General features: G+C 54.4%; 2 protein-coding genes across 3 annotated transcripts in view; one reads left to right on the top strand and one right to left on the bottom strand.

Annotated features, from left to right (window-relative positions):
* Nucleotides 1-17,985, top strand: part of Dtx1 (deltex E3 ubiquitin ligase 1) — a 32,275-nt gene extending 14,290 nt beyond the window's left edge. The window contains exons 3-10 of the mRNA XM_028753899.1: nucleotides 2,719-3,421; nucleotides 14,622-14,683; nucleotides 14,931-15,092; nucleotides 15,275-15,336; nucleotides 15,627-15,785; nucleotides 15,890-16,051; nucleotides 16,142-16,231; nucleotides 16,734-17,985. Coding sequence (XP_028609732.1) covers nucleotides 2,719-3,421; nucleotides 14,622-14,683; nucleotides 14,931-15,092; nucleotides 15,275-15,336; nucleotides 15,627-15,785; nucleotides 15,890-16,051; nucleotides 16,142-16,231; nucleotides 16,734-16,958 — 1,625 coding nt within the window. The 3' untranslated portion in view covers nucleotides 16,959-17,985. The remainder of the gene's footprint in view (nucleotides 1-2,718; nucleotides 3,422-14,621; nucleotides 14,684-14,930; nucleotides 15,093-15,274; nucleotides 15,337-15,626; nucleotides 15,786-15,889; nucleotides 16,052-16,141; nucleotides 16,232-16,733) is intronic.
* Nucleotides 17,986-18,794: 809 nt separating this feature from the next.
* The window catches only part of Rasal1 (RAS protein activator like 1), a 31,731-nt gene continuing 29,725 nt past the window's right edge, over nucleotides 18,795-20,800 (bottom strand). For both annotated transcript variants that reach the window (XM_028753900.1, XM_028753901.1), the window contains 2 exons: nucleotides 19,720-19,796; nucleotides 18,795-19,488 (listed from right to left, as the gene is read on the bottom strand). In XM_028753900.1, the coding sequence (XP_028609733.1) occupies nucleotides 19,382-19,488; nucleotides 19,720-19,796 (184 nt within the window). In that variant the 3' untranslated portion in view covers nucleotides 18,795-19,381. The remainder of the gene's footprint in view (nucleotides 19,489-19,719; nucleotides 19,797-20,800) is intronic.

Here is a 20,800-nt window from a genome sequence, read left to right as displayed (position 1 = left end):
TCTCTCTCTCTCTCTCTCTCTCTCTCTCTCTCTCTCTCTCTCTGCCTTTCTCTGCCTCTACCACCCTCTTAACTCCCCTCCCCATGCCCTGAATAAACTCTATTCTATACTATACCGTCATGTGGCCGGTCCCTCGGGAGTTGGGGGGATGCCTCGGCATGAGCCTGCTGAGACATCCCCTTCCCCCATACCTGACTACACACCCATAGAACATACCCTATATCTCTTTATCTTTTTATAAACACATCAGTCAGGAGGAGACCCCTCCCACCAGGACACTATGCCGGGTGCCACCATCTGGCTGTAGGCTCCTGCTCAAGGCACCCTGGAAACAACTCATGTTCTGAGGACCTACTGTGTGAGGCACTGTGCCCAGACTGGAGGGTTAAGCAGAGGAGCCTCTGTGGGCCTAAGCTGACAGGAAAAGAGCCTGCCATGGCCAGGATGAGTAAGTACCAGGAAGTGGGGTATGACAAAGCAGGGACAGAACAGCTCATCCACCAGCCAGGTGTGGGAGGGGCTTTCCTAGCCCATGACATCCATACAAACCTGGATTAAAGAAGTCTGAACGTGGCTAAATCATAATCCAGGCACAAGGAACAGCCGTGCAAAGGCCCCGGAGGCAACACTAGGTTTAAGATGGGCTAGCGAGCAGCGGGGAGGCCAGGTCATCATGAGGACGTCAGCTCTTACAGGTCATCAGGAACTGCAGAGGACTCTGAGCTTCGTGAGGATAGATGTGACGAGGGCTGGGCAGGATATCCTGGATGCCAGGTGGGGACCAGAGCCTGGGTCTACTGCTGTGAGCCAAGCCAAGGAGGCACAATGGCTCAGAGGAGCAGGGGATCGGGCAACAGAGCTGTCAAAGAGGCAACTTGATTGGTCCACTTGGTCACAGGAGAGAGGGTGGAGCCAATGGCAACAAGTTTGGGAGGAGTCAAAGCAGGCTCCTCCCCACAGCCGCAAGAACTCCAGATAAGGGCTTTCTGCTCCTCATTCCGCTGGGGCCTCCAGAAGACTGTGCTAGAAAGGCTATCCTCAAGTCCTCCCAGTGGACATGTTGGGCCAGATGTCAAGATGAGGCCAGTTTATTAATCCTTTGTCTCATTGCGGTGACAACAATGCCTGGCAAAAAAAAAATCAATGTTTATTTTGACTCACAGTTCGAGGGGGGCACAGTCTGCTGTGGCAGGAAAGCATTACAGCAGGTGCCCAGTCATGTGACATCCACAGTCAGGAAGCAGAGAGAGACAGATGCCATTTCTCAGCCCCCTTTCTCTGTTTTTTTTTTTTTTTTACTGCAATCCAGGACCCTAGCCCACAGAGATGTTACCACTTACATCCAAGGTAGATCTCTCATCTCTACTAACCCAGTTCAGAAACTCCCTCCCAGACACGCGCAGGCAGAGGTTTGGCTTCTAGGTGATGGATAGTAGGCCCTGTCCAGTTGATGATCAATACTGGTCAGGCGCTCAATAACTGTTGTCTGAACCACAGAGGCCTGGGGAAGCATGAGGGCTCTCACACGGCTTTGTAGCCGGTGGCAGCCTATCCACGGGTGTGGCCAGCCTTACGAGTCCAGGAGAGTAATTTCTGTGCTGTGGCACCTGGGATAGGCAGCCCAGAGCCAGCTAACGCTCTGAGGAGTCCTGCAGCCTGCTTTATCTGTCACTGGCCGGTTTTCTCGGGATCTCGACTCTCAGCCAGAGGGGTTAAAGCTTCAACCAGTGCAGAGCAAAGGCAAGAGAAACCACAGTAGTGGCCAACCGCAGGGCAGGCCGGGATACCACAGAGCTGTGTGGGGTCTGGATGTGCTCTCCAGGAGCACAGCAGATACTCAGCACCTGTTGGTTGAGAGCTGGAACACACACACACACTGGCACACACGCACGAACGCATACACACGGGAGGGGGTGAGGGGAGCACGGGGAGGGAGAAAACATCAGAGGGAAGGAGAAAGGGTACATTTGGGCGTGAACGTACACAAGAAGGCATGGCTGAAAGGAAGAATGAAGTGAGAGATGAATGAATGAATGAATGAATGAATGAATGAATGAATGGAGGTGTGGCTGAATGAATGAATGAATGAATGAATGAAGTGAGAGATGCACGAAGGCGGAACCGAATGAATGGACCAATGGGAGAAGTGTGGAAGCCGGTGGACCCTCCGTGAATGAAGAAATCCACAAATGTTCCGGTTTCTGGGCACCCTGGGAGTCCAGGAAGGAGCTCGGTGGGCAGGTGGGCCTATCTCTGTGTGGCCACTACCAACTTCGCTGTTCTTCCCGCCTCTGTGGTTACCCGGACCTTCTGGGCGAGGGGAGCGCCTTGACCCTGCAAAGGGCGAACTGGCTCCCCAGGCCCATTCCTCCCTCTTTCCTGCTTGGTCTTCTTTATGGCCCCTTTGGGGTACCTGTTTCCTAGCATGCTGACTGGGCTTCTGCCCAGCCCCCTTGTCTTTTAAATTTTAATTGCCTTTATTTATTAGTTTACTGAAGGTCAGCACAACCTGAGGGAACCGGTTCTCTCCTTCCATGGTGTGGGTCTCTGGGATTAGAATCATGTCGTCAGGTTTGGTGGCAAGCACCTGTACCTGCTGAGCCGTATCGGCGGCCCAGTCCTCATGTCTTAACACTCTCTGTCTGTGCTAACCCCCTTCCTGGCTCCGAAGGTCCCCTTGAGGGCCTGTACTGACACACTTCTCCCTCCTGAGCACAGGTACCATGCGGCCAGTGCGACGCAACTTCTACGACCCGTCGTCGGCGCCGGGCAAGGGCATCGTGTGGGAATGGGAGAACGACGGCGGGGCGTGGACCGCCTACGACATGGACATCTGCATCACCATCCAGAACGCGTACGAGAAGCAGCACCCGTGGCTCGACCTCTCATCGCTCGGCTTCTGCTACCTCATCTACTTCAACAGCATGTCCCAGATGAACCGCCAGACGCGCCGCCGCCGCCGCCTGCGCCGTCGCCTGGACCTGGCTTACCCGCTCACGGTCGGCTCTATTCCCAAGTCGCAGTCCTGGCCCGTGGGAGCCAGCTCGGGTCAGCCCTGCTCCTGTCAGCAGTGCCTGCTGGTCAACAGCACGCGCGCCGCCTCCAACGCCATCCTGGCCTCGCAGCGCCGCAAGGCGCCCATTGCTCCAGCCGCGCCTCCAGCGCCCCCGCCGCCCCCGCCGCCGCTGTCACCCGGAGGGCCTCCGGGTGCGCTCGTTGTGCGCCCCAGCGCCACTTTCGCTGGGGCCGCGCTCTGGGCCGCACCTGCCGCCGGCCCCACGGAGCCCGCGCCTCCTCCAGGAGTTCCCCCAAGGAGCCCGAGTGCCCCCAACGGAGCGCCCACCCCGGGCCAAAACAACCTCAGCCGTCCAGGACCACAGAGATCCACCAGCGTCAGCGCACGCGCCTCTATCCCACCTGGGTAAGAAGCCCCCCACCTCCTCCGGAAGGGCACCCAGGGCCACCTCAGCACGTTAGTAAGCTGGACAGCAGGACCCCATGAGTCGGGGACTGTCATCATCCCATTCACATCTGGAAGGTATCCCAGCTCACCACCTGTGTAAGCTGGATAGCAAACAAGCCCCTGGGATCCTCCTGTCTGCCCCCTCCCACAGCGCTGGCACTGGGAGACGGTGACTACTATTGTCTGGCTATTTACACGCACGCACACCCGCGCATGCACGCATGCGACTTCCTGGGAGGGTGCCATTTACACCTTCATCATTGTGTGACAAGCACTGACCCACTGAGCCATCTCCCGAGCCCCAATAGGTTTATTTGCCAAGCTTTCTCAATGTCATTTTGTGACACCTCCCAAGACGATTCGAGAGGCCATAAAAGAGAGGTACCTTCTGCCCATTACCTAGGAGAGCAGCTGTTCATCCCAGACCAACAGAGCCAGTGATGGAAATTGTGTTTTAGTTTTTCATTTACTGGTGGGGCAGGGAATCGAACTCAGGATGTCAGGCGTAGTGACAAGCCCCTTTACCATCTGAGCCATCTTTCCTTCCCAAAAAGAGAAAGAAGTCCGGGGACATAGGAGTCTCATCTGCTCCAGGCCACAGTAACCTTGAGGGTTGAAGCAATTTTCTCTAGAGAAACATCACCAATCACTTTGGATTCTTAATGTCACTTTCTAAACTGGGCTCCAGGGACTCAGGTGACCTGGCATGGAGGCTGGCCAATCTCTGGCTTCAACCAGAGTCACCGTTTTGGGGGATCTTTTCCCGGTAGGACCTCACTAAAGACCGAAGACCAAAATCCAGTTTGGGAATCCATCCCAGGGTTTAGTGCAACAGGCCACAGGACAGGGCCCCAGTGAGCTGCTGTGAGACCCACTCTGGACTCAGGAGCATCCTGGAAGGTGTGGGAGGTACACCCACAGCCAGAGCAGAACGTGAAGAAGAGACCAGGGCTGGAGCTAGTGGGGGTCCCCAAGAGGAGGAGAACACAGAAGCAACTCTGCTTGTGTTCCCAGTGGTGAGCCTTGGGGTCTCCGCCATGATATTGTCCTATAATAAGAAAGAGTAGGCTGAGACCTAACTGGACAGGGGCGGACAGATGGACGGGGTTGTAAGTGTCCTGTGAACCTGGAGGCTAAAGATACCAGGGTGTAGGCATGAGGGCCTGAGTTTAGTTACCGAGCATAAAACCCAGCAGAGCAGTGCGCCCCTGTAATCCTGGGGCTCACTGGACAGCTACTGAGGCAGATCCATCAGCTTGCAAGTGCCAGGGGTGGGGTGGGGGTGGGGAGGGGACTGGAGAGCACTGGCTGCTTTTCCTGACCTTTGCAGGTACCAACACACATGATGTACACACACACACACACACTATTCTCTGAAATTTGAGGTCATTTCTGCATATACTTTAAAGCTGCACTTGCCACAGGGTGTGTGTGTGTGTGTGTGTGTGTGTGTGTGTGTGTGTTGTGTCAGTCTGTCCATTGTCTCTGTGTGTGCACCACAGGGTGTGTGTGGAGACCAGAAGAAACTTGTGAAACTCAGCTCTCTTGATTACTGTGCCGATCCCAGGCACGAGACTCAGGTCATCAGGCTTGGTGGCAGGCGCCCTTGGTCCACTGAGCCGTGTCGTAGGCTGCATTTCTGCACACACATCATAGGTCAGTGAGGACAGTGCTGGAAGCCGCTCCTTCAGGACACGCTGTAAATCACTCGGCTTTTCCTGCCTTCAGTCTCCACACATGTGCCCTGAGAGTGAGCACGCAGCGCTGAGCTAGTCGAGGAGGACTGAGCTCTCGCTATGCACTCACAGGGAACAGAAACACAACAGTCAAGGGAGGAGAGGGAGAGGTCTGCAGAGGTGCTAGGACAGGGTGACATATCATCCAGAGGGAGTGGGTAGTCAGGACAGGCCACCATGGAGAAGAACACGTGGGAAGAGGCTGTTCTTAGGGAGTTCAGAGGACACGGCTTATCCAGGGAGGAGCTGGGGTGTTCCATACCTGGCAGGAGGAAGGGCTTCCCAGGCTGGGCATTGCAGGTAGATAGGGGTGGAGGCTGAACAAATCTAGAAGCTTCTCGAAACCGCATACAGAAGTAAAACCTCCCTAGTGGAATGGGGAGAGGGGTTATCTAAATTGGGATTTGGAGCCAGATTGGGGAGCTTCAAGGGACCTTGGAGTTGGTGCCACCAGCAGCTAGGAGCCATAGAGTGTCCTTGAGCTAGAGAGGGCCTTGGGGACAAGAAAGCCATCTCCTGGGGGATGTTAATCATTAGGCACATCCTACACTGTCCTGCCTGAGTAGTATGATAAAGCCATACTGAACCCCTTCTCCTGCCTGACAAGTCTGTGTTGAGACCCCCCACCAGACCTCCCTCTCCAAGGAGCCCCAAGATATATACCCCTGGCTCAGTATGAGGCACGGGTGGACCCCAGGGGAGTGGATGGTGGGGGTGAGACAAATGACCCCTGTTCCTGTCATGTTGTGAACTAGACTAGGAAAGACATGTAGGTGTCTCCATGGACTGGGGTTGGGGTTGGGGGGCGGCTCCCCCCACCCCGCCTATTCCAGGCTGCTCCCCGAGACGCCTCACATCCCTTCCTGTCCCCAGTTCTGCAGCTGAGTCTTTTCCTTCATCCACTGACCCACACTTCTGAAGCCCAGAAACCCAAGGTCGAGGAGGCGGTGAGGCTGGCTCCCCTCAAGGTCCAACCCCTCAGAATCAGGGTGTGTCTCCTCCCATGTCTTCATGTTGCCTTCTCTCTGGGTGGGCCTGAGACCAGGCTGGGGTGGGCTCGTGCTGGTGGCTGTGCGTCCTTGTTAAATGGCTACAACCTTCCTCATCCTTTCTGGGGTTCTGAGATCTGCGTCTCCCTCTGCAGCTCTTTGTGCCCCGCCCCCACGGAGTCCTCTTTCTCTCACCTTCTCCCTTCTCCAGTCCCACCTCCCAGCTGAGTGACCCTCAGGAGTACTTTCACCTTTCCAGCCTCAGTTTCTCCACCCGACAGCCAGAGTTCCACCTGACACCTGGGCTCGCAGGTGTACGAGGTCACACGCTAGATGTGTGATCCTTGTACAGAGGGACAAAGGACTCCTTGGTCTTGTGATGTAATTCACTGGAGGGGGACCAGGAGGAAGGCCCAGAGAAGGCGATCAACCTGCCCTGAGTCACACAGCCAGTGGGGACAGGCCAGGGGTTTTTCCACTCTCCCTATGCTGGGACCGGGAGCCAGCTGGCAGGGTGGGCCTGGGGGACACACAGGGTGGGAAGATCCGTCCTGTCTCACGGGAGGTCAGCGTGTATCACTGTAGAACACAGCTGCTGGGTAGAGGAAGAGAGTCAGACTTTCCACTCCATGTGGGGTGGGGGGGGGACAGCTGCAGACCTATTTCTGTTTACAGAGCATGCACCGTGTCCCCAGTCCCATCTAACGGCCCTGACAGGATTGCCAGTCTCCATCACAGAAACCCACGGCAATGGCCCCTAGCGTTTCCATTTCTCAGAGGGCAAAACCAAGGCTCCAAAAGACCATGACACTGGCTTGGGTCAAACACTTGGAACCTAACCTGCCCAAGGTGTTTGGTGTCCCGTTTCCCCGACGTGTCTATGCTGTTCCAGGCCGTGGCCCCCACAGAGTAGCAGAGCCCAAGAGAGAAGATGAAGCAACAGAGGTTGAGTGGGGACACAGCTTCAACTTTCTCTATTGCTGTGTGACCTAGCTAAACCCCTTGCCCTCTCTGATTTTTTATTTTTTATTTTTTTATTTTTGCAGCTTGTAAAAATAGGACTGATGACACAGGCCACTGTCTAGCATGTGTTTTTCTGGGTCTGCGTGTTTCCCAGGGTGCAGTCTGCTCACCCATCCCTGTTAGCCTGTGCAATACTGCCAACTGAAAACAGGTGCCAAGCAGGCACTGTTTGAACACCAGAAGCCCCCGGCGTCTTAGCAGTTCCTTCCCTGCTTGCAAGCCCTCAGTGATTCTATACCCCATCACCACCCCACACCTCCACCCCTACCCCCATCTCCCAAGCCTATGATTGGCTTATTTCCCTGGCTTTTCCTCTTTCCTATCTTCTCTGTTCCTTGTGGGTTCTCACCCTGCCATGAAGGTGCTCACCGGACATCTTTTCCAGCTCCCCAGCATGACTTCTGTCTGTCTGTCTGTCTGTCTGTCAATCAACTCTCCACTTGTTTAAAAAAAAAATCACAGTGTGACAGGCAGCATGGAGAAGGCTGGGACACAGCGGCGGGTCCCTGGCCTCTGGAGAATTTACAGCCTAGTCAAGGCAAACAGCACATGAAAGAAGTATTCCAGAAGGTAGTTAGTGCTGCAGAGGAACCACAGTGACACAGTGATGCTCTCCTTAGAATCAATGCAATAAGCTGGCCAGGTGGTGGTGGCGCATGCCTTTAATCCCAGCACTCAGGAGGCAGAGGCAGGTGAGTCTCTGAGTTCGAGGCCAGCCTGGTCTACAGATCGAGTTCTAGCCAAGGCTACACAGAGAAACCTTGTCTCAAAAAACCAAAAAGAAAAAAAAAAGAGAAAAAAAAGATAGACAGACAGATAGATTAGAAAACAACCAAAAAAAAATAAAAGGTCATTGCTATTGCCTTTCCTTTTCTATGGCACAGTCGGACACACCTTAATCTAAGAACTCCAGAAGCTGAGGCAGGAGGACCGCTGGGGTTTGAGGCCATCTTGGGATACATGGTGAGCCTCTATCTCAAAAATGGGGAGCCAACAAGATGGCTCAGTGGGTACAGGGGCTTGCTGCCCCTGATGCCTGATGACCTAAGTTCAGTGCTTGGGAGCCACATGATAGGAGAGAACCAACTCCCACAAGTTGTGCCTTGACCTCCACGGGCACACGGCGGCACACACAGAATAAGTAAATGGGGGTGAGAACAAGAAAGAGTTAGGCACAGTAGATGCCAGTGCTTGGGGGGACTGAGATAGACCATGAATTTAAGGCTAGCCTGGACTGATGAGACTGTTTGGGGGCAGCTTGTCTGGAAGGGAGGCAGGGACAAGCCTTCCAGACAGTAGGAACAGAACGTGGGAGGTCCTGAGGCAAGAGCTGGCCCCTGGTGTGTTGAGGTGAGACTTTAACTGGCTTATTCCACTGTTGAGATGAGTCTTCAGCTATGAGGAGATGTGCCTGACTGTATATGGGGAGGGGGGAATTGATTTACACACACACATACACACATATATATGTCTTTTAAGACAGAGTCTCATGTAGCCTAGGCTGGCTTTGAACTTGCTACATAGCCGAGGTTAACCTTGAACTGCTGGTCCTCCGGTCTCCTGCCCTCTCCAGTGCTGGATTTACAAGTGTGTGCCCCCCACCCTGTGCCAAGTTTATGTGATGCTGGGACTCAAACCCAGGACTTCAGGCATGCTCAGCAAGCACTCAACCCACTGAGCCGCGGCATTGCTATCCCTTGTTTATTTCTTGTGATTTTGTATCTGCTGCATATTTCCTCTCTTTAGGTCTTTTCACTTAAATGACTCTTAAACAAAAGTTCCCAAGTCTTGCAGGAGCCTGAACGAGGGAAGGGAGGAGCCTGGCTTCCCACCCATCCCCCCTTTCCTGGCCAGGGTAGCGATGAGGAGGCAGGGTCACACCCTCACCACAAGGTCAAACCCAAAACCTCCCAACCGGGCCCCCACCTGAAGCACTTCCTGCCCTCTCCCTGGGAAGCTGAGCCACACGCTCCTGTTTGCACCCCGTGCTCCCCAGGGGCGTGGGAACAGGCCAATTAGCCTGCCCTCCCCTACCTGGGCTCCATCAGAGCTCTGGGGGGTTGGGGGGGAGGGAGGGAAGACCATGAGATAGAATACACACACAAGCAAAAAAAAATCAATCTCTAAGAGGAGGACTGAGTGAGCCCCAGGATCCTGGAAAAATCCAAATCCCAAATGCCAGGCACAAGTGGTGGGGTGCACACCCTGAAAGGTAGACAGGGGGCGTCATTTGAGAAGGGGAAACTGAGGCCTGTCGATGGTCAGAGCTGGCCAGTGTGGGTAAGACACTGTGACTATGAGGCCCCGGATCACTGATGGTGGACCCCTGAGCTCAGGCTCCAGCTCTGGGCCTGGCCTTGTCTCCACAGAAGGGTTGTGCAGGGGGTGTCCTCAGATGACCGCAACGGCAGTAGGTGGCCACAAGGTGGACTGGGACAATAACCGTCAGCATCCAGGGTTCCCGCAGGAGAAAGGAAAGTGTGGGGGACTTTCTTCTCCCCAATGGGACAGTTTCACTTCTCTCCTCTCCTCTCCACCTGAATTGAGGCCAGAGCTCTGGGGGTGGGTGGGGGCTCCCCAGGGGGCTGCTGGATACATACTAGGCATCCTCAGGTTGTCTAAGGCTTGTGAAGGACATGAAAGCCACCATCAAGCCGGGGTGGTGGTGGTGGCGGCGGCGGCGCACGCCTTTAATCCCAGCACTTGGGAGGCAGAGGCAGGCGGATTTCTGAGTTCGAGGCTAGCCTAGTCTACAGGGTGAGTTCCAGGACAGCCAGGGCTACACAGAGAAACCCTGTCTCGAAAAACCAAAAAAAAAAAAAAAAAAAAAAAGAAAAAAAAAAGTAAAAGAAAAAGAAAGTCACCATCAGATAGTGTGGCTAGCCTGGGCCTTCTGGGAGATGGAGACCCGGGAGACCTATAGGGGGCGTTGGTGGGGCTCTTGCTCCCAAAGGTAGATAGCCAATAGCCTGTCCTGAGGTCACTCGTACAGCTCCTGAGCTAGCTCTGCAGTCCAGCTCTGGCTGTACCTAACCCCATACATAGGTCTCAGATCCACAACACCCCCAACCCTGGCCAACCTAGTGGGGTCAGCCTCGAGTTGGACCCAGAAATTCCAGGTCCCATTGCCAAGAGCAGCACGGGCCAGCTGGGTGGCCAAGTGAAGTCACTTCCTCTCTTTGGGCTTCATCATGCTGCCAGGTGCAAGGGGTCCTCGACAGACTGTCTCTCGGGGATCCCTACCCTAGAGTATGATATTGATGTTGATTCTCAAATTACATCTTAGCTGTGTGGGAGGGAGTGCTGGGATTGATTGGTGATGTCTGCCACAGGTGCAAATTTGGTACTAGTGGTACGCATGTTATTTATTTGATATCTGTTCCTGAACTTGTTTGGGAGTTTGGGGGTAACATCTGGAGTTGGAGGCCTTGCTTTTAAGATGGAGACTTGGGAGACCTATAGGGGGCGTTGGTGAGGTTCTTGTTCCCAAGGTGGATAGCCAATGGCCTGTCATGAGGTCACTTGTACATCTTGCTTTTAACCAAGAGACCCCAAAGCTAGAGAGCTACTTTCTTATCTGGTCAGCCTGTTTTGCTATCCTCAGTCCTGGGGTCATAGGGTTGGGCGGTTCCCAGAGCTAGGAATCTGGCAGACAAGATAAGAGTAGAATCACACAACCAGAAAACAAGGTGGAAAAAGCCCAGATCCTCAATGAGAGACGAGTTCTGTCCCTCGTGGATAAAAAAGATAAAGAGGAGGCCGTGCTCAAAGGACAGATGTGGAAGCTGATGTGGACACTGTGGTTGAGGTGCTCAGACAAGAAGAAGGAGGAGGAGAGGGAGGGGAGAGGGAGGGGAGGGGGAGGAGGAGGAGGAGGAAGAGGAGGAGAAGGAGAAGAGGAAGCGGCGGCAGAATGGTGTAGGGGACAGCAAGTGGTAGAGTCTCCCTGCATTCTGCCTAGGTGCAATGCCCTCCAGCCAGAACAGGCACAAGCATTGTCTCTGCTCTCCTGGTGGGAGAAGTGACCAAGGGGGCCTCCTTTCTTCTCAGGCTAGAGAGGGAGATGAGTTTCCCCACCCCTCAGCTGGAGCATCTCCTCTCAGCCTCTGCGTTAAGGAGGAGAACCTGGTTCAGTGTAGGTTTTCTGAAGATTTGCTGTGGACCCTGCCCTGAGAGGGATTAGCAGCATTGCTGGGGACTCCTTCCTTCAAGAGTGTTGGGGGCGTGGGGGACTCTGCTCTCCAGGAGGTCCCCTGAGCCCTGTCATCTCCCGCATGGACGCCATGGACGCAGCCTAGAAGCTGCAGGTGTTCCCTGAGCACCTGCTTTGTGGCTTCCTTAAGACACAGGTCAGAGAAGAGTCAGGGATAGGGCGCTTAGAGCAACCCAGCACCCACCCGGCCATTGCCCTTGTTTGCCCTTGCTGCAGGCATGCAGAGCGTCTGCTACACACTCCTCTCTGTCCAGTGTCATCCCGAGAGACCTAGTTGGGGATGTAGTGGAGAAGGCACAGAAGTGCAAAGGCAGAAGAGAGACTGGGCCTCCACCTTAAAAAACCGTTGAGTATGAAGGAGGCCGGAGAGGTAGGAGGGGAGGCCAGAGAAAGGCCAGATGGCACAGGCTCTGGCTATGTGTGAAGACTACCTTATGTCCATGCTCATGCTGAGAAAACAGTAAGATTAAGAAAGACAGGCTGTCTAGGAAGGCAGTGTTGAACCTGAGACCTTTGTGAGGGAGGGTGCTAGTTAAACATCTCAGGAAGAGCCACCTAGGGAAGGGTTAGCTGGTGCAAAGGTCCTGGGGTAGGAACAAGCCTGATACTTATGAGGAGATCACAGCTGGCATGGAGCGTGGGAGAGTACATACACAGGAAGTGAGGTTCAGAGCACAGCAGAGGCTTGATCAGATGGCCAGCCGCAACAGGATGGAGAATCGAGAACACAGGGCAGCTGACCAGGGCTGGGAATGGTGGTTAGGCTAAGGTCTGCCCCCCCAAGAAGCTTGTCCTCAGACCATCTACCAAGCGAGGACTCAAGAAGGCAGGGCAGGAGTGAAGTGAAGGCTACCCTGCCCCCCTTTCTGGAGGTTCTAGGTGACAGTGCTTGACCAGGGAGATCTCAATGCCTGAGAGGAAGCAGTGTCTTCCCACATCAAAAGGGCCACCCCCCAAGGCTCCCACGCTCGGCAGTATGGGAACTGTGTTACAGAAGGTTCTCGCAGGTAGCTTGCAGACTGCAAGAGGGTGTGTGCCACCTCGGGACTGTCCCCCACAACACAGAGACGCTGCGCCATCAGGCCCCATCACAACCCTCCTCCCAGTAGCCAAGCTAATTCTTATACCTTCAGCCTCTTTGGGAAAGAAAAAAGTTTTTGAAGCTTTTCATGACACATGAGTGTGGCCAAGATCTCAAGCATCCCTTTTCCTGGGGTTTCCCTGCCCATCTCCCAGGGACAGACTCAGCAAGATGGGGAATCGTTTGGACCAGATTTTGAGCATCATGTATCTAAGATATCACTCTGACAATCCTGATTGATAGAGGCTGACTAGAGAGCTGTGTTATGGATTCTTTGGACTTCAGAGAGCCGGGGTGGATTAGTCATGCCTGCACTGGTAGGAGGCAAGTAGGTAGTGGTGTGTATGCTAAATGTTTTCCTCCCTGCCCATATTACGCACTGTCCTGACTAAGAGAAGGGGAGTTCTCATGAGTCACTGAGAAAAGGGAAGTGGGAAGGCAGAGATGAGGTCAGGTATGTCCGCACAGTTATCATAGACAGGTGGGAAGGAAGGCTGGGAACTGTGACCCCCTCGCTGCTGCCCCATAAGGATGAACAGTAATAAATCAGGGTGGTGCTGTCCTGCAGGAAAGTCTTGGAAGGCTGTGATAGAGCCCGAGGCAGGTCACATGCCTGCTCAGCCTTTCCCATTGTGAGTCCCGTCACACTGCAGAAGGTGAAGCTCCTGAGTTCTCACAAGACTTCTTTTTCAAGGAAGGGAAACTGAGGCCCAGTGTCTTTATCCTATATCCACTGACCATAGACCCCAGGACTCAGAGACCCACCCATCCTCCCTTTTCCCTCTCTCTTTTCCCTCCTCCCTCCTCTTTCCTCCCTTTCCCTCCTCCTATGGGAGCAATGCTTAGTGACTTTAGGTTGTCCCTGCCACTCCTCCAAGGATGGGCCTAGATGGTGATGGTATTGATGATGGTGACAGTGATGATGAGGGAAGGTGATGATGGTGATGGTGGTGATGATGATGGTGGTGGTGATGGCAGCAACGGAGGCAACTGTAAGTGGTGCTAGTGGTCTTGGTGACGATGACCGTACTGGCGATAGTAATGAGGACAGTGCTTTCAGGGCCTTTCTTAGCTACCAGGAATTTGTGTTCTTCTCCACAAACAAAAAGCAGGCACCCCATCACGCCCGTCCCACAGGTAGAGAAATTGGTTTGTAAAGGCTGATGGGTTGTGCTGCGTGTCACCAACTAATTAGCGGCCAAACTAAGAAACAAAAGCAACTGTGGTTGACCCCAAAAGACAAAAGGATACCTTTTTCCAGGGGCTCTTCATATGAAGAGGGGACCTGGTGTTGGTCTTATGGTCCGAGTCTTTATGTGCTCAGATAGGTTGAGAACCTTGGAAGGGCAGCACAGTATTTCCCAGCTTATGCATTCCTGAAGTCTTTCCAGAGTGTTCTGCAGGAATCGGTGCTCTATAGAACAAACCTTAAGAGAGCTGACTCACTGATAGTTGGGTTCCGGGCCAGACAAGGGGAGGGAAATGAGGCCCAAATGTTCTCTGGTGGGAGGAGGCAGTCTGGAGTTATGACCGGGAATGTTGCTCATATGGTAGAGTGCTTGCCTCATCGTGAAGTCCTGGGTTCAATCCCCAGCACCACATACTACATTATAGTGGGTGATATTTAAATCTCCAATCCAAATATGACCGGTCAATGAAAACACAACTCAGTAATTATGAATATATTCTGTAAGCCTAGATTGGGCAGATACCCCTACACTACTCTGTTCCACAGCTATTTGGGTTGGAGATTTACACCCGATACACTTCGGAGTATGGCGGAACACACTTGCTCAGCACACGGAAGGTGAAGGCAGGAGGATTAGAAGTTCAAGGTCATCCTTGGTCAGAGCACGAGTTCAAGGCCAGCCTAGGCTACATGAGAACATCCCTAAAAACAAGAGTCAGAAGTAGACCTAAGGGTGTTTTCAATAGAGTCCCACTGACTGTACCCATTGCCGATATGCGCTCAAGATGGGACGGGGGTTTCTTGGCGGTTCATCCAGATGGCGGAGAGGCAGAGGAGACAGGGTGTGTCAGGAGGGGCCCTGAAGTAAAAGCAAGCCAGGGCTGTATTGGTGCCAGTCCATCCGGAGCCTCTTCTGATCCCCCACAGGGTTCCGGCGCTCCCCGTGAAGAACTTGAATGGCACTGGGCCTGTGCACCCAGCCCTGGCAGGTAAGCCGTAACCCATGAGGCCCCGCCCACCAGCCTCATGAGCTCCGCCCCTTTGATGAACTGGTGGGCGAGCCTTCCCTTTGGATTTGCTTGACTTTAGCCTGAAGTGGGTTTTTTGGGTGGGGAAACATCCTGCCCTCCACTCTCTATGGCATCCACCTTCCCCGTCAACCTAAAGATGAGGGGAGGGCGTGGCTTTTCGTGACTCCACCCCTCATTACTACACCCTTCCCTCCCCAAACCCCAGGGATGACCGGGATCCTGCTGTGTGCAGCCGGTCTGCCAGTGTGTCTGACACGAGCGCCCAAACCCATTCTGCACCCGCCGCCGGTAAGCAAGAGCGACGTGAAGCCTGTGCCTGGCGTGCCCGGCGTGTGCCGCAAGACCAAGAAAAAACACCTCAAGAAAAGTAGGTTCCGTATGATACCCCCCCAAAACACAACCGCAGTGCTCTTAGGACCCAGCATGCACCTCACTTATGCTTGCCCTCAGCTCACCCTTCGCGTCCTCCTTCCTGCCACTCCCCCACCTGCTCCCCGGAGCCCCGCCCCTACTCCTCCTGAGACACGTTGTCCCATGATCTCTCTGCAGGCAAGAATCCCGAGGATGTGGTCCGGAGGTACATGCAGAAGGTGAAAAACCCACCTGATGAGGTGAGCCAGCCAGGCCCAGTTCTCTTCCTGTCCATTCTGGCCTCACTGTCTTCACTAAGCCCTGGGGGTGGAGCTTAAAGTTTAAGAGCGTCACACCCGTCCATCTTTGTGATGGACGGTTTGATGCCAAGTTTTCCATTGCGGCGTTTGCTTTGGGTGGTTAAGCATTTGACCCCTGCTCAGGGGCTAATCAGGCGAGGGAGTCAACTCCAAGGTTTTCCATCGCCCCCAAACTTTGTGTCCCTCTATGGCCTTCCTCATGGCCCTCCTCCATCTCCCTGGCCCTCCAGGACTGTACCATCTGCATGGAGCGGCTGGTCACAGCATCCGGCTATGAGGGCGTGCTCCGGAACAAGAGTGTGCGGCCCGAGCTTGTGGGCCGCCTGGGTCGCTGCGGACACATGTACCACCTGCTCTGCCTGGTGGCCATGTACTCCAATGGCAACAAGGTGGGCCACAAGGTGGGCTGCCGTGCGGTGGGTGCGGTGAAGTGGGCAGTGGGTGGGGACCCGGTGGGACCCCCAGGGACCTCACAGCAGCACACCTGTCTCAGGATGGCAGTCTGCAGTGCCCCACCTGCAAAGCTATCTACGGGGAGAAGACAGGGACACAACCACCGGGGAAGATGGAGTTTCACCTCATCCCGCACTCGCTGCCTGGTTTCGCAGACACCCAGACGATCCGCATTGTCTATGACATCCCCACGGGCATCCAGGTGAGCCCCACGGGCCCCAGCCTCAACTCTGCCCCTCCCACCACCCCGGGACTCCCTCTGTGGTCTGAATCCCTCCTGCCATCCCTGCAGGGCCCTGAACATCCCAATCCAGGCAAGAAGTTCACCGCCAGAGGCTTCCCTCGCCACTGCTACCTACCCAACAATGAGAAGGGCCGGAAGGTGAGTGTCCACCTGGCTTCCACAATAAATGATGGTAGAGTCCCCAGCTGCCATCTTTCCTTTGTCCAGTCCCTACTGTCATTCCTTCTTAAGCCATCGCGCTAAACGGCAGGCCCTGAATCTGCTTCCTCTCATTCACTGGCTTAACAAAGGTTCAGAGAGGGCAAGGAACTTAATGCACAGTCACACAGCGACTAAGTGGCAGAGCCAGGATTTGAACCCAAGCAGCCCTTCAAACGCTTCATCCTCACACTCGGGTCGTCCAATTTTACTTACTGATTAACCAAGAAGCCAGCACCGTAGATCGTCCTGTGAAATCTCCAGATCTTTAATCGTGGGAACTAATTCACAAAGTGACGATTTAGTACAAAGAGTGGGGTTCTAAGCCCTGTCGGTACCGATGACAAGTCCCGAAAGAAACAGAACTTTGTGTAGTAATTGGTATTGGGTAGACTAGGGCTCAGACTGCCCATTATATTCACAACCATTCCCCCATCCCCAGGTGCTGAGATTGCTCATCACCGCCTGGGAACGCAGACTTATCTTCACTATCGGAACGTCCAACACCACGGGCGAGTCGGACACCGTGGTGTGGAACGAGATTCACCACAAGACGGAGTTTGGTTCCAACCTCACTGGCCACGGCTACCCCGACGCCAGCTACCTAGACAACGTGCTGGCTGAGCTCACCGCCCAGGGTGTTTCTGAGGCCATGGCCAAGGCCTGAGGCCTGAGTTGCCCCGCCTTCCCTCTTGCCTTGCCCCTAGCCCGGCACATGCCTCCCTCCACCAGGTGGGAGGAGCCAGAAGCGCTAAAGGGATCTGGCTGGTGGCTGTGGGGGGTGATGGGAGCGCCCCAGGCCAGCTGGCTCCAACCTGTGGCTTCCAGGCAAGAGCAGCAGAGATAGGACCACCAGCAAGGGCGACTTCCCTATGGAAACGATGGCGCTTTGCCCTTCACATCACACACAGACGCACACGTGTCCTGTTGCACGCACGCACTCACGCACGTACACCCACGTGCCTCTTGACTTCTCCCAGCTTGGGGAGAAAAGAGACAGAAAGGCCCCCATGACACATCCTGTGGATTCCGCCTGTGTCTCCATTACATCTGTATAGGCTCGTCCCCTTCCCAGGACTTGAGTCAAGCATGGGATAGTGGGGACTCTGTAAGGCTTCCAGGGACCAGTCTGCCCCTGGGCCTCAACCCATGTCAGCGCCGCCACCTACCCACTGAGCACTGCAAAGCCAATGGGGTAGAAATCCCAGGTTACCGAGTAGCTTTTCGCAGGCCACTGGGGACGAGGCTATCATATTTTGTGCTTGTGTCTACCTTTCCGGGACCCTGACTACTTCTTCCTGTGCCCATCTCTTGACCTCTGTCTATCCCAGGCAAAGGCATCGTCCTTGCCTCTGTACCGGCTTCTCCCCTACTAAACCACTCCGGACATTTGAGACCCAACTTCTCGCTTCAGGGGCGAAGGGAGGCCTTGTTCAGGCTACCCGTGTTGAGCTGACCAGGCAGCAAGGCGTTAACTTCTCCCTGCTTGGAAGTGGGCGGTGGGCGACTGATCTTCTCAGGCCAACCAGAGGCCCGTTGCCCAGGCAACTCACCAGCTCCGCCTCTGAGGATTGGCTGCTGGGATGGAAGTCAGCCAAGCTTTAAAGGGACGCCAGCAATTGCTCTTTTGAAAAAAAAAAAAAATCTACCAGTCCCACTGTGGGTGGAGAAATAAAAGGTCTTTCTCCTTGTCAGGCCTTTTTCTGCCAAGAGGGTGCTGGGTGACTGTGCTCCTGCAGAACACCGGGGATGGCTTGGAAGACAATGGCAAGCGTAGGATCACTGCCCGGGGCAGCGGGAAAAGCAGTACATGGGCCTTGTAATTGCCCAGTCTTGCAGCAGCAAGAGACGTAGTCAGGGTCCCCAAGTAGGCGCGCGCGCGCACACACACACACACACACACACACACTAGTGACAATGATGATGGATCTGCGTGCGGCCCTCCAGGGGGATGTGGAAGAGCTTTGAGATACTATATCAGCTCACCGATTCCACCCTGCCCTGGAGCAAGGAGCAGGAGACAGCAGCCTCTTCTCGGAGGCTCCCGCAGCTCAGATGTACCCAAGCCAGTGGGAGATGCTCCAGCTCCAGGCGACCCTTGCTGGTCATGCGCGGGATAGCGCCACACCTTTCCTGATTCTCTAGATCCACTCTGATGGACTTGAATTTTTTTTTTTTTTCTGTCCAGAGCTCTCTTTAGGCAAACTCAGAATTCACAGGCTCTTCCACCTCTGTGGAGCTGACTGTGGAGTTTGGTTCCAACCTCACTGGCCACAGCTACCCGGACGCCAGCTACCCAGACGACATACTGGCTCGCTCTCAAATCATACCTCAAACCCACAGAACCATTGAGCCCCAGAACTCTGATGCCTGCTCCCATCCCCCACCCCCCAAAAAACCCTCAGATGCATTCAGTGACTAGGACAGGGAGTGGGAACCTCTATTCCTAGCCAAGAAGCTTCTCACTGTCCCCTAGGGTACCCCGATTGTAACACTTCGCGGCTAAACATGCTCAGGTCACTTTATACAGGGTATTAGGGGGAGGAAGAGCCTGTGTCCAGCCTCGGAGCTCAGAACTGGCATGCTAGGCTCCCAGTCCGTTCTTCCGAGAACACCTGGTTCCAGACGCTTGAGGTTGGGGCTGCCAGATGAGAGTGGGGTACAGAAGAAGCTGTGAGGTCACAGCGATTCACAGAAGTGAAAAAAAAACAGGAAGTTCTTGGCCAAGCCTATTGAGTGCTTTTCTGAGTCAGCTAGGGTTTGGTTCAGGTACAGCTGTATCCAGCAGCTGGCAGGTAAGATAGACGCCACAGGTATTGGAAGAGCTGTATCCAGAGAAGCTGAGTCTCCAGGCTCAGAGAAGAAAATGAGGTTTGGTCAGTACAAGGCTGGGCCCTACCAAAGACTCCTATGCTCTGGTTAGCTACAGGGCACGTAAGACCAGGCTTTGTCTGGGAGACTCCAAGCAGTGAAGAAGGCAGCCTCAAGGAGACGCCTGGGCCAGCATGTGCTCAGGGAGGCCCCGTGGCTCTGTCCCCAACTGGCTCTGGCACCTTCTCAGCATCCAGCATCCTAGAGGGCCATTTGCCCCTATCCCCGTTTCTGGAACTCCTCATGGGCTTGCTCCAAGTCTTCAAGGACTTGCAGCAAACGGGTGATGGCTGCTCTCTGCTGGGCCAGAACCTCGGCACAGGGCCCTGGAGGGAAAGAAAAGGCCATGGGGTTCAGCAGCCTCCTGGTGGGCTGTCACCAGATCCCACTTCCTGAAGCTGTAGGTTTTTTTCCCCATGCAGAAAGAATCCCCAAATTCACCAGGAATCCCACTGATGAAGTGGAAGCCAGAGGGTATGCAGGAGGACAGAGCGGGTGTACTTGGCCAACTGGGGCACACATCTGTAGGGGAAGAGAATGGAACCCTTCCCCCTTACCATCCATGGCACTGGAGTCTTTCCCAAGGTCCACATCTGGAGCTGTGTCCAGGCTGGAGTCCTCCAGCAGTCTTAGCCTGAAGGTTGATAAGAAAAGAGATAAGGCTGGTTTCTGAGGCACGGTGCCGCTCCTACCCAAGATTCTCTGCTGCTTGTAGGAGAAATCAGGTTTGTTACCAACATCACCATGATCACAATCGCCACCACCACCATCATCACCATCACTGCCACCATTATCACAACCATCACCACTCAGTCACCATCAACCTTTCTAGAGGAGCAGACACTACACCGAGAAGCCTTGTACGCTCACATCCATTTACTTACACAGCCAGCTTACAGGAGGTAGGTACTTATCAGTAACCCTGTTCAGATCAACCACGGACACACAGAGAGACCAAGGAACTTGCGTAAGGCCACACAGCATACTAATGGCTCCTATGTATGGGAGGTTACATGGTGCCCTTTTCCGGGATCATCTTCTGTACTATGTACACCTCCTCCCATAAGGCCACACCTCCTCCACAAGGCCACACCTCCTCCCACAAGGCCACGCCTTCTCTCACAAGACCACTCCTCCACCCACAGTACTGTGAGGTCAGGATCCTATCACCTCCTTCCTTATCCATACGAGGCACAGAGAAGCCAAATGACTAGCTGAGAACCACACAGCCCCTAACAGGCCGGGATCTGAAGCCAGGCAGCTCAGTACAGAACCTTCTCCATAGTGAGATGGGATAAACCTGTCACTAAATAACAAAAGCTCTTCAGGTCAGGAAGTCGGGGATGGGGGAGGTGTCCAAGGTACCAGGAAGGCTCAGAAGCCAAGTTATAGAGACCAAGCATGTCTCCAGAGCCCCCATACTGTAAGTTCCCCTGCTCCTAGGGGTGGTCTGAATGACGCTTGAATGCTTGGTCCTCAGTTGGGGGACTGCTTGAGGAAGGATTAGGAAGTGTGGCCTTGTAGGAGGAGGTGTGGCCTTGTGGGAGGAGGTGTGGCCTTGTGGGAGGAAGTGTGGCCTTGTGGAAGAGGAGTGGCCTTGTGGGAGGAGGTGTGGCCTTGTGGGAGGAGGTGTGGCCT

The sequence above is a fragment of the Grammomys surdaster genome, unplaced genomic scaffold (genome assembly GCF_004785775.1).
Source record: "Grammomys surdaster isolate TR1022 unplaced genomic scaffold, NIH_TR_1.0 125976, whole genome shotgun sequence".
Taxonomy (NCBI): Eukaryota; Metazoa; Chordata; class Mammalia; order Rodentia; family Muridae; genus Grammomys; species Grammomys surdaster.
This window is presented reverse-complemented; position numbering and strand designations above follow the sequence as displayed.